The sequence below is a fragment of the Mercenaria mercenaria genome, chromosome 2 (genome assembly GCF_021730395.1).
Source record: "Mercenaria mercenaria strain notata chromosome 2, MADL_Memer_1, whole genome shotgun sequence".
NCBI lineage: Eukaryota > Metazoa > Mollusca > Bivalvia > Venerida > Veneridae > Mercenaria > Mercenaria mercenaria.
The window spans coordinates 73,372,353-73,389,452 of NC_069362.1; the positions used below are offsets into that span (position 1 = coordinate 73,372,353).

General features: G+C 35.3%; 1 protein-coding gene across 1 annotated transcript in view; it reads left to right on the forward strand.

The window, feature by feature from the left end:
* LOC123562284 (transmembrane protease serine 9-like) overlaps positions 1-16,851 on the forward strand; it is a 57,730-nt gene extending 40,879 nt beyond the window's left edge. The window contains exons 10-16 of the mRNA XM_053526514.1: positions 2,408-2,503; positions 3,272-3,369; positions 4,014-4,150; positions 9,972-10,094; positions 10,844-10,983; positions 16,328-16,382; positions 16,754-16,851. Coding sequence (XP_053382489.1) covers positions 2,408-2,503; positions 3,272-3,369; positions 4,014-4,150; positions 9,972-10,094; positions 10,844-10,983; positions 16,328-16,382; positions 16,754-16,851 — 747 coding nt within the window. The remainder of the gene's footprint in view (positions 1-2,407; positions 2,504-3,271; positions 3,370-4,013; positions 4,151-9,971; positions 10,095-10,843; positions 10,984-16,327; positions 16,383-16,753) is intronic.
* The last annotated feature ends 249 nt before the right edge of the window (positions 16,852-17,100 follow it).

The window sequence follows — 17,100 nt, forward strand, 5'->3', positions numbered from 1 at the left end:
CTGAAAAAAAAAAAAAAAAAAAAAAAAAAAAAAAAACACAACTAGTTTCACACTCCAAAATTGCTTTGTTTTGATTAAAGCTACAGGAAAGTTTTCGAAACCTTAAATGTATTAGCCTGATCATAAACTAGGTATTAATATCAAACTTGTCCAAACCATTCCATCGTTCATCCGATTTTTAGTCTTAAATAAAAACGAAAATTGCATATTCTTCTGTCAAAGATGTACATTACTTGTCACATGCAGTTAAGTTTGGATAGAATCTAGTTTCTGCATTGTATTTTTTTTCAACCAAGGTTTCAAAACATAATAACATGCTTAAAACCAAATTGAATAAACAAAGCTTCTTCCATAATTCACCTGTTATATAGAGTCAGTTTGGTCCAGTGTAAGATCTAATTATTTTTTACCGATTGAACACCAACATAGGCGTAGCCAGGATTTTCTGAAAGTGGGTGCGAATACGAGTTGTGAAAGGGCGAGTAGGGGTAGGTGCGGAAAGGGATATATATGTATGTAAATAAAACTGGCAATGTGCATGCTATTCTGAGGAAGATTTTGCGATTTCGAGTAGATGTTCCGGTTGCACTGCACGACAGTATATCTGATCTATTGGGTGTAAGTTGCCCTCGGAAGATTTTGGGCAATTATTCCTCCACTGAAGCAATATGTATTTGGCATATTTGAGCATTATTTGCCATTTGTTATGGCTTAGGGTTTTCGGAACATGCTGTAAATGCGGGAAATATTGACTGGTGACACGGGCTTCGTTGTTTTTGGTGGATTTCTAAAAGAAAGCAATGACATTTCTTTTTAAACAAAACTTCTATTTTGTATATACTAGAGATCGTTGCATTAAAAGGTTTTCGTCACTGCAGCTCTGTGAGGTAAAAAATATCCGAATGCAAATAAAGTACGTTAACATGATTCTTAAACACTAGTTACATTCCATAAAAGGTAGCATAACTTGTTGTGGCAATCAAATAGAAAATGCATTTGCCATCGCTGTGACTTTTCTCTTGCATTAGAAGCCATAAAACGAATTTGTATTACCTGACAAACTTATAATGTAGACAATATTATCTTTTTCCTTTGACTTGAGGTTTCTTTCTTTTGGTCGTTGCATATCTATTGACATTTCTCTGTTTCAGTTAACGTTCTATAAATAGAGATGCTTAGTTCTTTTGTAAAGCCCGTACTGACGTTCCACTTAAAATGTGCTTATATTGACAAAAGATTCATATTCTTGACTGTATGACACAAATTAATGAATAGTTGCATGAACTCGATGGGCGAAATTCATCATTAATTAGCATAAATTTATGAGGAATGACATAAACTTTAAGGGAAATAATTGGCTTAAATATACAATTTTTTTTTGCTATGTTTGACTGCAAGGATCTTGTTTTAGATTGTTTATTTGTCCTTCGTTAAATTTCTTTAAATTAGGTAATGTTTTACACAATGTGAGTCAATAATTTAACTTAAAAAAAATACATTGTCAAGAATCTGTTGTAATATAATCATTCATTAAAGCAAAGAGATGTTTTATACTTAGACCACCAAATAGACCTTTGTATAAAAGGAACAAAGGCAAGCTAATAATTATCTTTTATGTTGACAATTTTAAATGGTGAATTCGAAAAGATTCATTATTATTTCTATGGAAAGATACAAAGTGAACTTTTTAAGAGGCGTACTACATTAATCTTTTATTGAATAAAAATGCCGCTTCGTCAGAACGGTTTTGTTATAATCTGAGTTTGTTCCGAAAGTCTAAAATTACATAAATGTGATAATTAAAAAAAGTTCAAGAAAGCTGAAGCTGATTGAACGTTTAACTAGAGAGCACATTTAATTGACAGAATCAACTGTTTAAGGCGGATGCATGTCTGATAAAATACTCAGCAGTGCATATTTTTCATACGTTAAATGAGCCGTGCCATGGGAAAACCAATATAGTGGGTTTGCGACCAGCATGGATCCAGACCAGCCTGCGCATCCGCGCAGTCTGGTCAGGATCCATGCTGTTCGCTTTCAAAGCCCATTGCAATTAGAGAAACCGTAAGTGAACAGCATGGATCCTGACCAGACTGCGCGGATGCGCAGGCTGGTCTGGATCCATGCTGGTCGCAAACCCACTATGTTGGTTTTCCCATGGCACGGCTCAAATAAGCTAATGGTCTTAAGATTAAATCCGTATTAAATCTCTCTCTCTCTCTCTCGACATGCAAATACTGTGAAATAGTATTCTACTTCTATATCAGTTTTGACGTAGATAACTTCTTTATCCTCGTCGATTTTCATTTTACAAACAGTCAATACAGAAACAGATTTATAACATTCTTTTATTTTCGATCTTAATTCTTGTATACAATTATTTACATATCCAGCTGTTGATGCACAGAACTGTGGCCTGTCAACTTTCAGTCCTACACCAAAAGTTGCAACTTCATACATCGTTGGTGGTCAAAATGCAGATTCCGGTGATTTTCCTTGGCAGGTACGTTAGGAATGGATACGAATGTAAAACAACAAATTAGTCCAATTTATAAGATTGGTATAGTAATTACATAGAACCCTGCATATTGTATCATTTTGAAAGGCTTGTAAGAATAGGAAGAGATTTTCAAAATTGTGAATCTCGTGTTTACTGAGAAAAAAAGAAGAAAAAAGAAACAGCATAAAGGTATTACAGGAGTGAGTGGGTGAAAGGTAGAATCTCATAAATGTATTGATCAACTGAATTTTGTTATGCACTTTAGCCTTTTAAGAATGCATTTTAAAACTGATAAAAGTCATTACTAAACGAAGTGCGAGAAATTTATTCCCAAAAACAGAAAGACGTCTCGTGACGATTTAAAAGTGCAATAATGAATATCATCTTTAGTGTGACATCAGGTTTTATTTTCGTATAATTTTTTTTCCAAATGAAGAACTATGGAAAAAGAAAACATACAGCAATAATCGGTATGATTTTTATCCAGTTAAATTTTAAGAAAATGTGAAGATTTAAATTTGTTTGCCGGGAGAATATCTACTGCTCATATAACAAAAAGAATGTCCACCCCTTAAGCATAAACTGATCGAGGTTACAGGAAACAATCAAACAATGACAGAATATGAATTATATATGCAGATTCAGTATGAGCCTCTCTGAAAAATAGTGCGTTTGCGACCAAATACGGCTGCTGAATGTGTGAACTCGTTAAGAAGCATGCGTTAACATAGTAAACACAATCTTATCCCATTAAATTATATATCCCTTTAGGTTGGAATAGTAGACAGTGGATATCTCATTTGTGGAGGTACATATGTACTTGGTAGTAAAGGTGACGTGGTAGTTGTCACAGCAGCTCATTGTGTAACGTACGTAGTCTTATAAGCATAAATTGTACTATTTCATTGTTGTTTTGATATTTTGAGCCGCGCCATGAGAAAACCAACATAGTGCGTTTGCGATCAGCATGGATCCAGACCAGTAAACGCATTCGTACAGTCTGGTCAGAATCAATGCTGTTCGCTAACGGTTTCTCTAATTGCAATAGGCTTCGAAAGCGAACAGCATGGATCCTGACCAGACTGCGCGGATGCGCAGGCTGGTCTGGATCCATGCTGGTCACAAACGCACTATGTTGGTTTTCTCATGGCGTGGCTCATTTGTAAGAGAAACCAAAATCATCATAAAAAGAAGTGTCATCTTTTCCGTAAGGGCTTCAAAGAGTTTCTTTTTAGGCAATATATTAAACAGCATTGTATTGGTAAGTTTTGATATATCCTATAAAACAAATCATTTGTTAAACGATACATTCTATAATAACAAGATTTACTGATTAACTTAGCATTGTGATTGTCTGATAAGTACTTTTGCTTTTTCTTTTACAGTTAAGATCATTGTCATACATAAAACCACAGCATCATTCGAAAAACACAACAATACTTATCTCAACTGCCTAAACTGCAAAAAAAGACCGCGCGAAAAGATGTTTACACGTTTACTTCTATTTTCTCAGGGGCGGATCGTATTCTGTGGTATTTGGGATGCATCGGACAACTACGTCAACAGGAAGACTGGTCATTCCAGCTTCGAGAGTAATTTCACATGAATTTTACGACGATATAAAAATGACGAATGATATCGCAATCATTAGTAAGTATTTTATCAAATCACTTGTGTGGTGTTTAATTTGATAAACACCAACGTCTTATCTACATTACATAACATTACATTACATACAGATCTACTTGTATATTTTAAAGAAAGAGGGTATCTCAAAATAATCAACAAAGTCAAATTCCTTTTTGATAGATCAATTATCATTGAGTAGAAGAAATATCAAAAAAAAAAAATCAATCTTTATTTAGTTATCGAACTAAGTAACTTCTAACATGTTAACAATATGAAAATTCAACTTCAGGAGCAATCTTCCAGTTATCAAATTTGTCCAAGAGCTTTTGATGATATCTTGCAAGACTGGTGACGACTGCATAATAAAAATGGCTTTTATAATATGTGGTTTAAGAATGCGAAATCAAATTTTGGTCAAGTCAATAACTATATTAACGCTGTTGTTAATTGTGCAATATCAAACTTGTTCAACCTTTACAAGTATGCAGTTTTAGAAGATTGCTGTAGAAATGTTGCTCCAAGAATATATTTAACATGTAAAATATCATGGTAACTTAATCAAGGGTCTTTACTCTACTTATACGTTATACATGAACGGTCTTAGTCGATTACAACTAGCAGATGGGTTATCAGGGAACAGATATGTCAACATACAGCAGCTATGTGCCAAGTTTCAGTAGATATAAAAGTTACGTCTACGTTTCGGAAATAAAACTTCGAACTTACACAAATCATAGGAAGAGTGAGTTCTTTTACATAAAAATTAAAAAAGCAAATAAAACATTTATATTATTCTACAAAACCATTGCTAGTTATTCACTTATAAATATAAGTGCATTTCGGAAAAGAATTGCATGATTAAGAGGCCACACTTCTGCGCAGTTCAAAACCTTTAAATACAAAAACTATAGCATGTCATCGTTGCAATAATGTTCAAACTTCACATAACTCGGTTAAACATCGTTTTTGAACATTTGTTTACTTTCATTTCTTTTCGAATGGCATTCCTTTTATGATGGGCGACATTCGTCTTGAATATCTTAAAATTTCCAATGGTATGGGACTGCACGGTAAGATATGTTTTGGACAGGAAGTTAGTTGGTAAAGATGTACGGTTTACCCATTTCTATGATTTAGTAAAGTACTACAAAACCTTTAATTGTGTCTTTTCCACAGTAAGTATACTCACAGGCAAAGAAAAATAATAATGGTCCTGTTTTTTGAGCAAGGTATTAAGTGGTGTGGTTTTGTATATTGAACAAAAAGGTAGCAACACTGATATTACAGCGCTTTTCATAGATTTGCTGGGTTAAGGTTTGGATACTTGTTTGTATATTTTTCGGCGACGCCGTTTAAATTCGTTTTCGTTACCTATGCCACGTGACTTCAGTTTGCAAATCAAACTACTTGATAACGCATTATATATAATTTATCAAAATGGAAGATTTATGTTACACTCTGCCTGATTGGACGAGAGTGTCAATTTCTTTCACTCTGTTGATTGTGCTACGCTGAGTGAAATGTAGACAAAGCGTTTATCCTAAACGACGCTGTTCACAGTTTTAAAGCTAACTTTGGCTCAGTATATTTAGCAAGAATATTGATATATCTCAAAATGATAAGTAAGTTTAATAAATATGATAAAAACCTGTTCAAATACCAACATATATCAAATTAAAGAAAGAGCTGAATACGGTCTGCATATCACATGAATAAGGGTGTGATAAGAGTCTTTTATGTAGAGAAGTGCTTTTTAAAAGATTTTCCTTGCTACCATTGTCGTCTGTTTATGAAAAGGTTTCTTGCTTTTGTGACTTATTCAGATTGCATATTAAAATGAGTACTTGTTTGCTTTGAAATATTTGTTATAAATTATTTAACTGATTTATTATATATAAATATTTTTCTTTAGTATGGTATGCAAATATTGAACTCAGTTGAAATCTGTTTTATTATATATATGCTATATAATGACTGAATCTCATTACACTGAAATGAAGGTACGCTGCCTACTGTTTATCTATGTGATATGACTACGGTCAAACTTTGCTTATGAAACAGAAATATTGAAATAATTACAATTGTATGTTTTGCTTGACCTTCACTTTTTTATAGGTGTGACGTCATTGTCCAAAGATTCATGAAGCGAATATGCTATTTGTTAAAACGGGATCAGTTGGCCTATTTTATAAATAAATGAAAATAATAAATAAAAAATCCTTTAATTGATTTTTTCTCATGTATTCTAATCAAACTTGATTTGTAGCATCTTTATTAGGCCCGCAACCAACTTTGTTCAGCTGGGACATTTGACCCCTTTTAGGGGCTGCTAGAGCTAAAACTAGAAATGCCTTTATACAGCGTCTCATGAACAGCTTGGTGGATCTTTGTCATACTTGGTCTGGAGCATCATTATAAGGTCCTCTTCCAAATTTATTTATATAGGAACTTGGGTCCTATTAGGGACCACTACAGCTAAAAGTAGATATGCCTTTCTTCTGATTAACCACTAAAATGTTATGGATTTTTATCAAGCTCGATGTGTAACAATACCGTAGGTTTTCCTGCTATTTTGTTACAAATGGGGATAGAAACCAATTTAGCTAAAAATATAAACACGTTTAATGTCCTCTTCTCATGAACCGCTTCATGAATCTTCATCAAACTACTGCTGTAATTATTCGTTTAAGGATCAACGAAAAAAATTGCAACCCTACGAAACCTTTGCGAAAAATTAAAAGAGAACCATTTAATTTGTTAAAGTGCGGTGTTTAGTTTTGCATTTTGAAAAATGTTAGATGAAAGATGAATGTTAGATGAAAAATTCATAAACTTCTTTCCTTATTACAATTCGCCGACCATCATTTTTAAAGATATTTCTTGTTGGAAGTAATTCTCTGAACCTGTTCAACATGGTCAAACAAATATTTCTACCTTGGAAGCTAAACGATGGAGCTGCATTCTACTTGTGGTCTATCATATGTCATATAAGCTGTTTCCTTGACTAATTTATTGAAGTTTTGCATTTCTGTTGGGAATTATTTGTTTGAGCAGTTACTGTGATAGTAAGCATCGTCCATGACAGTTCGCCGTGGTATTTTGCATCATGTGTATATTCTATGTCGACGTTACGTAAAATGTAAGGCAATATTGTAGAGATGATACATATATTTTGTGTATAAACATCTGCAGAAACCCGCGGGAATGTTTGTGACCGAGGCCGAAGGTTGAGATCACAAGCATATCCCAAGTGCAGACGTTAATACAAAAAACAAACGAGCATTGTCGCTATTCTTGCATAAAAACTTGACACGATGACTAAATGGTTTGTTGCCATAGGAGATGACATTACGATTCCAGTACAATTTCATTTACCTTTTTGTTGTTCTTGGAAATGGTAAATATGTTTGAATATTCAAAAACAGGGCCTACAAATCAGCAACACTACAAAAAGCATGTACTGAAGTCTTTAAACATTTCTTTTTATTCACATTGAAATAAACATGACATTTCTCATAATACTGCATATTACTTTGTAAACAGGAACACAATTTCAAGAATTGTAACTTTGTATTCGTGTTATTTTGAATACGAACACATTTCGAGTACAGATGAGTACGAACTTAGTGAATAGCTTTCAAGATTTATATTTATTCTGGTAGAAATTAGATAAAACATTAAAATATGATTCATAAAACCAAACAATCGCACTAGTTAATAGTAATGTTTAAAATTGGCATTTGCTTGGTATATTCTTAAAGTTGCCCATGTTTCGCACTGTGTTGCAAATTTTAAACAACTTTTACCGTGCCGTTTTTTGTAAATTTTGTATAATTTATGGTATTTCGTCAAGCTCAAGTAGAGACAAATTTCAATGTGATGGCCACTATCTAAAACGTTTGCAGAGAATTCATTACATAATTAATTTTGATAAAAGAAACATCAAACTATTGTTAAACAATTATAAAACACAAAATAAAACTGTAAATTTCATTTTTTTTCTAGGGTACCTCAAGTAAACAGATTTAATGAGACAGAATTCTAACTGCAACATTGAAAAATTAAGGTCGAATCCTGTGGGTCTGTTTTGAATTTTGCTCACTTCATTCAAAAATAACTTTGGGGCAGAAGTAAAACCTACCTGCATTTCTTCCACAATATGTAACCTAAAGAATGAAGGCAAAATAGAGAACTTTTACCGCATATAACTCAGTATTTTTAAAGATGTCTAACTCTACCCCTCCTGATTCAGAAGTGAATTCACTTTAAACAGCAAGAAATCGCATATAAATTGAAAATTTTCCACTTTTGTACAATACATCCGTAATGAGTCTTGAAAAAAGTAAAAACTTACTAGAAAAAAAAGGAAAATATGGGGAAAAAATTTTTGGTCCCAGTGGGACTTGAACCTACGCCCCCCATCCCTCCACCCCCCCCCCTCCCCTGAAAATTGCAGTCAATGTAGGTTTATGGTAGGAATTGAATACTCTTCAAAAAGGAGGTACTCTATTACGGGTCCAATACCTTAAAACACTCTTACGCTAGAATGACGTCACATTAACGTGCGGTGACGTCAATGTTTTTGTTGTCAAGAAAGAGCGCTACTGTATTTTATCTACTGTTCTAGATTAAGGGCATATTAGAATCGAATTAATTTATACCAAAACCGTGTTTTACTGGTGGTAATACGTCGTACAAATAATTTCACGTGAAATTATTAAGCTCGACGTATAACCGCCCATCGTGCATAAATAGTGTTAAAACAATCCTTTGCTATAAATTATTTCTTGAATAATTAGATCTACTTAGTTTGCTATATTAACCCTTACCATGCTAAATTTCTAAAATTGACTGGTCCATCATTCAATTTGGGCAGTGCCACTTATTATTCAAAGTGGTGTTCACTGACAATTTACTGACTGAATAGCGAACAGTGCAGACCATGATCAGACTGCACTGGTCGCAAAGGCAGAATCACTTGCCGCCAGCAGGCTAATGGTTAAGGGTCTTTCTTAAGTGCAGGGAGAATTCTTATCTATAATATGTCTCATGGTTAATGCCTGGGAGTGCTCGTTTCTATAATTTGTTAGCATTGTGTTGTATGACAAATTTGACTCATCTACGCGACAATCTTGCCATTATTCATTGTTTTCTGAAATCATTAGATCTCTCTATTTATATGTTTCATTTTAATGTTAAAAGCTTTATGTAATAATTTTAAATTTAACATTGTTAAACATTTACGCTACAATGACGTCACGTTAACGTGCGGTGACGTCAAAGTTTTTGTTGCGACCAAGAAAGAGCGCGACTATATTTTATCTACTGTTTTATATTAAGGGCATATTAGAATCGAAATAATTTATAGCAAAATCATGTTTTAACACTATTTATACACTCGGGGGTAAAAACGTCGTACAATAATTTCACTTTGCGCCTCGTGAAATTATTACGCCCGAGTATAACCGCCCCCGTGTAAATACTGTTAAAACACTCTTTTGCTATAAATTATTTCTAAATTTCAATGTCCATTTTTGGAAATGAATTTATATACAAACGATTTGTGAACCATAACTTGCCGAACATTTAGCAAGATAAAAGATGTACTATAGTACTATAGTAAGAAAGATATATACTAGCGTTAAGCAAGACACCTGTTTCAGAATTGAAAACGTACTTTTTACAGACCGAGTATCAACTGTTACAGCTGCTTTAGGGAATTTCAAAGTTAAATCCACTTTCAGACATTTTTCATGGTACCTAATATTTCAGACAATAAGTCTTTCTGAATTCAGTCTGCAGAATCATAATTATAATGTTGTGTTATTTTTGTAATTTTCAGAGTTTAATAACCTGTATCCTGCTGATCTGAGTGGTACATTCGCTTCGCCTGCCTGCCTTGCCAGCAGAGACTACGGTGACAATGAAGATGCCGTGGTATCAGGGTGGGGAACCACAAGCGAAGGTTAAATATGTTTCATACTTATAAATAATTGTTCTGAAAGAGAGTGTGGAAGGGTGGTAGTAGTGGTGGTAAGAAAAGATGCATTCAAAGAAAGTAGAAGAATCATACACCGTGAAACCATTACTAGAAAAGAGTCTTTAACTAGTATGTCTATATCTAACAGGAAAGGTATGGTCTCTGCCAACTAGAATGTTTAAAATCCTGTCGCAAACTTTATTTCGCTCTATCAGGAAGACAATAAATGAGCCGTGCCATGGGAAAACCAACATAGTGGGTATGCGACCAGCATGGATCCAGACCAGCCTGCGCTTCCGCGCAGTCGGGCCCAGGATCCATGCTGTTCGCTAATGTTTCTCCAATTCCAATAGGCTTTAAAAGCGAACAGCATGGAGCCTGACCAGACTGCGCGGATGCGCAGGCTGGTCTGGATCCATGCTGGTTGCATACCCACTATGTTGGTTTTCCCATGGCACGGCTCAAATAGAAACAATTTTTGCTATATAAGAGTAGTTTACAAATGTATATTATCCACAGTACTTGCAAGTAGCGGAGGGAAAATGAATCGAATGAAGCACTTTTTGTACCGTTCATGCAGCAATGCAAGTCTCCGTGTACTTTTGTGGTCAGTGTCTTATCAAATATATTGCAAATGAACATTTCTTCCTGAAATAATAAACCATTAGGGCGCCTCGATTCCCCTTGCATGCTATCGTAAACTTGTATTCCATGAAGATGTTTGTCTTATGCAGGCGGTTCAAGCTCATCTACTCTTAAATATGTTTGGAAGCCGATTCTTAACTATAATATCTGTAACACACAAACTGGTAATGCAGGCGATTTAGATCAAACAATGTTGTGTGCTGGTAATGCAGGGAAGGATGCATGTCAGGTAAATATTTCTTCCCTCTGTTGCTTCCAGAAAAGACAAATGAACGTTCATGACTGTTCGTTGGCCGAAGTTATTATACTGCTTTAAAGTATCAGAATTCACTGCCAAATGACACGAAAAACCTATGCAACACCAGTGAGTTAGATAGACTTGCTAAATATAATTTATAAAATAGTCCTAGATTCTTTTAATGTTGTGTGTATTCATGCCTTTAATAGTACCGTCACTGTGAAACATTTTAGTGCGTTCTTAATTTAATGTAGAAACGTTTTAAATCGTGTTCTAACTTCCAAAGACATTCACTTTCTTCTGTCTACTATTGTGTTGTTATATTTTATATTCCTCGTTTTCAAATGCAAACATGTTAAGTAATGTTTATATAAGTCAGTGGAGATACCGGTATATGTATACCCTTGAATACACTTGAAACTTATCTACATAGAAAATATCAGAAGCCTTATAACATCACCTGAGCATGAAGTGCCTTGTTGGAGTTATTGCCATAACTCACCGTCCGTGAAATAGCTCAACAACATGTTTTTTGTGTGTTTCAAATAACATCGCCTTTGAAACTGATGTAACTTCGTCTGATGTGATGTTCCTATGGTGGTCCTCGAGAGGTATTAATACGGTTCCGCTTGGTTGCTCACATGTTTCGCCAGATGCTTCAAACGACAACTCCTAGTCTAAACCGTCTGTCCAATTTTGAAATGATTTCAGACACATTTTCGTTGGGTTACACTTCTCCACGGCTGTTCCGAATCAAAAAGCATAACCGCTGAGGGTTATTGTCACTTTCCCATACCTGTATATTGTGGAAACTTTCAAATATCTTCTTGTAAAAACTGTCTGACCATATTCCAAGATAAACTAACACAAATGATCCTTGCGTGACAGTTTACCAAGGTTGTTCTTAATATTCCAATTTGTCAAAATTCATTTCCACCAAAGAGCGTGGTCACTTCTTCCTACATGTATAGTTATATGGTAGCAACTTTAAAAATCTTCTTGTTAGAAAAGGGTTTGAAAGCTTTCGAAATGGTTTTACAAAAATGTTATTTTGGTTATCTTTTATGATTATGATTCGTAGAAAATATAGCGAGCAGTGTTGAACATAGAAAAATCTTCAAACGACATTTAGTCGTAAACCGCTGGTCCGGTCCGATTTTAAAATTAATTCATCGGCGTGAAGTTGGCAGTACAGCAGTAGCAGCAGTAGCAGCAGTTAACTGCTCCTACTGCCAGCAGTTACAGCAGTTAACTGCTCCTATCGCCAGCAGTTACAGAAAGTTTATTGCTGTCGCGTTAACTGCCCCCCAGTTCAGAAATTTGATCGTGTTTGCTAACATCAGTTAACTGCTACTACTGCCACCCAATTTATAACAGTTTCATCAAGCTGTTTTTACCAGGTGATGAGAATGACATAAGGATTTATTTTGTCAGTGTCCTACATATAATACTGCCAGCAATTAAATTGTGTTATTCAAATCATTTACAAGTTTCCCTTCAGATGTGTAATAGGCTTTAAAACCTACCCTTCTCGGGGTATCGTTTAAAGATCATTAAAGCGTTTTTTAATCTATCATGAATTATCTGCCCTTAAAACCCGATATTCAAGGGCAGAAATAAGGATCAAGCCTGGGTACCTATGATCTTCAATACATATTTTCGTTTTTAACTTTGATTCTCAGACAGTATAACAAAGTTAAAGAAATTCGCCCGTAAGAAAAATTTTGCCCTATAGAAAATTGCCCCATTCACCCTTAAATTCTCTGTAAACTATATAATACCAGCAGTTAAATGGTTTATAAGCCCAATTTATGTTTCTGCCAGCAGAGTGGTCTATGAAAACATATCACTTCCAGCAATGAAATGAGTCAATGACCATGAAAGCAGTTTTCTATGTGTTACTGGCAGCAGTCAAAGGGTTTATAAAGACCAGTATACCAGTTTTTTTTAAAAGGTAACTACCAGTGATTAATGTTTACAAGGCTCCTATACTGCTAGCATAAATGTTTATAAACAGCAAATAACAAGGTTCCTGTTACAGCTAACGAGAAGCAATTTACCAGTTTCGTATATATTTTGGTGTTTAACTGCTGAAAGAAAACCACTCAAGTCGCATTCACCCACGAGTCCCTAAAAAAAGAGTTACCTTGGGAAACCACCGCCTCACACCTCACCCCGGGTTCCTCACAAACAAGGTTTTCCCCGAATGGCGGCCAACCGTCCCGGGTGGGGGACGCCCCCCTCCACAACGGCCACCCGGTCCGATCCAAAAGTCAAGGTCTCGGGCGGAGCTGGGGGGTGCCCAAACTGAAAAAAGTGAAATTTTCATTTTACGGCCCTCGGACCAAGTTCGAGACCCGCTCACGGGTAAACAAGAGTTTTTCCCGGGGTAGCCGCAAATGCTGGCCCCCCATACCCCCATCACCCTCTACAAACGGCCACCCGGCCCCGTCCCAAGTAAAGGTCCCGTGGGGTCCTCCTATTAACTGCTTAAGCATTTTAGGCCCCCCCGCCTCACACCTCACCCGGGTTCCTCAAAACAAGATTTTCCCCGAATGGCGGCCAACCGTGCCGGGTGGGGGTACGACCCCCCCCACACGGCCAAACCGGTCCGATCCAAAGTCAAGGTCTGGGCGGAACTGGGGACCCCCAAACTTCTGTCTTTTTGAAAGTCATGATTTTTTATTTCTACAATGTACATTAATAAATACATTGATGAAGACTCCCCTTTCTTGTTTCGCAATTCTTTTTTAGTTGGGAGCTGGGAAATTCGATTTTAGCATACAATTTCCTTGAAACTGTTACTGTTGTTTGTATTTTTACTTCATTTATCGTTGAAAATAACTATTTGAATATTAATGCCTTTAAAATACATGTATTCATTTTTAATACAGAAAACGTGCCTAATTCGAAACCATCCCTTCCTATTTAGAAAAAAGCGAGATTTTCTACTTTCAGTTTCTTAAGATGCAATCCGGGAGGTAATACATCATAGTTAAGGCCAAAAGTGGAATTTTAAATACACTATTCAATTTATAGGATTGTCGTCTCGCGTGTTTCTTATGTTCCCTTCCTGTCTAAATAAAATGGTGGTGTGGTTGGCCTTTAGTATTGTCAGTTAGGGGTTTTGGACTCTGTACTCTGTCAATTCATTTCTAGGAACCTTTTATGTGCGATAATTTTCCCAATTCTTTCACTTATATGTTTTCCATTTTCTCTTGTTAACGTACAATAAATTTCATCTTAACACAAAAACTTATGCATAATTTTCTTTTTTGGGGGTAAGTCTCGCCAGCTAATTCGTCACATTACAAAAGTACAATTTTTTCTAGGCAAATTAATAACTAATTCTATTTGCATATGCATGCATCTCAAAACATTGTGCATTAAATAAAATATTTCTTTACTTACTTGTAAAAAAAATATTAAAATACGAAACTGCACTTCTACGGTAGCACAGAGGTGACATAGTTTGTTTTTTATATTCATAAGTGCGCACGTAATAAGTAATACCGTGCGCCGTATAGTATAAAAAAATCATCGCACATACTATAAAAAAAAAATACTCCTCGTACGTACTAGTAAAAAAAGATCATTGCACATACTATAAAAAAAACATCTTCGTAGGTATGATAATACGTCCGCACATAAAAGATTTTACGTGCGCATGTACTAGTTATAAAAAATATCTACCTACGGATAAACTAATACGTGCGTATGTAAAACCTTACGTGCGCACGTATTACTTTATACGTACGACGATGTTTTTTATACTTGTACGGGGCGCACGTATTACTTTAAATCCTAAGATTTATTTTATAGTATTTGCGATGATGTTTTTTGTACCGTACGTGCGCACGTATTACTTTAAACGTACGAATATTTTTTTTATAGTATGTGCGATAATGTTTTTTTGTACAAATACGTACGCACGTATTACTTTATACGTATGAAAAATGTTTTTTTTTTTTTTTTTTTTTTTTTTTTTGGAAATTTATGTGCGATGATGTTTTTTTGTACTAGTACGTCCCACGTATTAGTTATTACGTGGGGCACATACTAATGAAAAAACTCTATTCAACCTCTGTGCCACCGTACACTTCCGATCTGTTATGGCTTTGCATAATACTAAGATCAGCGAAGTTAAAAATGAAAATTTATAAAAATACGGAGGGAAACATTTAAGAAATTTGGCTTATACCTACCTTACTATCACAGTATTTAGATCGTTCATCTTTTTGCTGCAAAAATTTAAATTATTTTACAAAAAAATCTATACTAATATATTGTATAAATTATTTGACCGTTCCTAATAAAAAAGTATAAAGCATCACTAACTTTATAATGAAAAGTTAACTCATGCAAATAGCAGTACTTCACTTTCTCCAAGTACAAGCATTTAACTCTTTTTAACTGCTGACAATAGCATCGTTTAACTGTATATTCCTGGCAATAGCAGCACTTAACTTATTTATCTTCACTTGTGGTAGTACAAGCATTTAACTGTTCTAACTGCTGGCAGTAGCATTGTTTATCCCACACACTCCCCAAATTTTTATAAAACCGTTCCTTTATAAAAATAAGCATCGCTTTTAAACATTGAACATTTACTAAATGCCAGCACTTCACTTCTGGTAGTACAAGCAATTTAAATGTTGTAACTGCTGCAAGTAACAGCATTAACTGTTGTAACTGTCGCAGTAGCGCACTTCATCTTCATTGTGGTAGTACTAACTTTTAAACTTTTGTAACTGATGGCATAGACAGTTAAAACTGTTGTAACTCCCGCATAGCAGCACTTCATCTTCACTTGTGGTAGAAACTAACATTTAACAAATTGTAACTGATCGCAGTACACGTTAACTGTTGTAACTGCCCGCGTAGCAGCACTTCATCTTACTTGTGGTAGTACTAACATTTACTGTTGTAAACTGATGGCAGTACAGCAGTTAACGATGTTACTGCTGGCAGTAGCAGCGTAGCAGTTAACTGCTCCTACTGCGGGCCCGTAGCAGCAGTTAACTGCTGCTACTGCTGCTACTGCTGTACTGCCAGCTTCACGCCGATAATGAATTCAACTGGCTTATTTTTGCCTAGCATGATCTATGGCAACCTTTGAAAATGGTCTCTGCTGTATACATGCCAGTTTTCAAAGTAATCTGACAGTAATGTTTCTTGCTATACATGACTGAGCTGTGAACCTCTGACTAGCGATATTGGGACTTGATGGCCCTCTTGTATTTTCGGTTATGGTAAAATTAGAATTGATAAGAAATAGTTAGTGTCGGTAACAGTTTAATGAAATGATGTACATTTAACGTATATTTTATGTCAGGGTGATTCCGGTGGTCCGTTGGTTGCTTACAGAGATGGTTTTTGGGAACTTGTTGGTAAATGAAATTTTTCTCTTTATGCAATATTTGTTTATGTTTAATTCTCTAGAAGGAACTGGTGTATATATGCGCTGTGTAATAACGACTCCTTATATAAATTGCCGGTGCATAGTCTGTGCTATAATGGCCGGTCTTCAAAATCTTTGAGATGTATTTTGATGCCAAGCATATCAATAGTCAAAACTATCGTCACAAAGGACAAATATTATGATGTCATTAAATTAATATATAGTAAGGTAGTTTAAACGAAGTTTTGTATGTTTGCATGCCATTTTTGTGTTTGACATATTCATTTTATGTGTAACTGGGATGATTTCCCAGGATAATACTTGTTTAGAGTTGCATGTGTTTTGTGTTGTGTTTTAAAGGTGTGGTGAGTTGGGGATACGGATGTGGTCGAGATAACTATCCTGGCGTGTACGCTGATGCGTTCTATTTGCGGGACTGGATTCACGCAAATTTCTAACACAGCAAGACAACTGATTTGTCACGTCTTCAAATAAAATATGGAGTATATAATACTAGTTTGTCTTCCTTTCAACGTCCTAACTGGCATTACATCATTAGCTAAAGTTAGCTATATTGCTTTTGAAATCTAACATTCTGTTCACTGTCCGGAGAAAAGAAAGAGGGTCAGTATTCTAAGAAATCAGGGTCCGATTTTAAGTAAATGTTTACTGAACATTTTGCTGTTATTTGACTCGCCGCCCAGCAA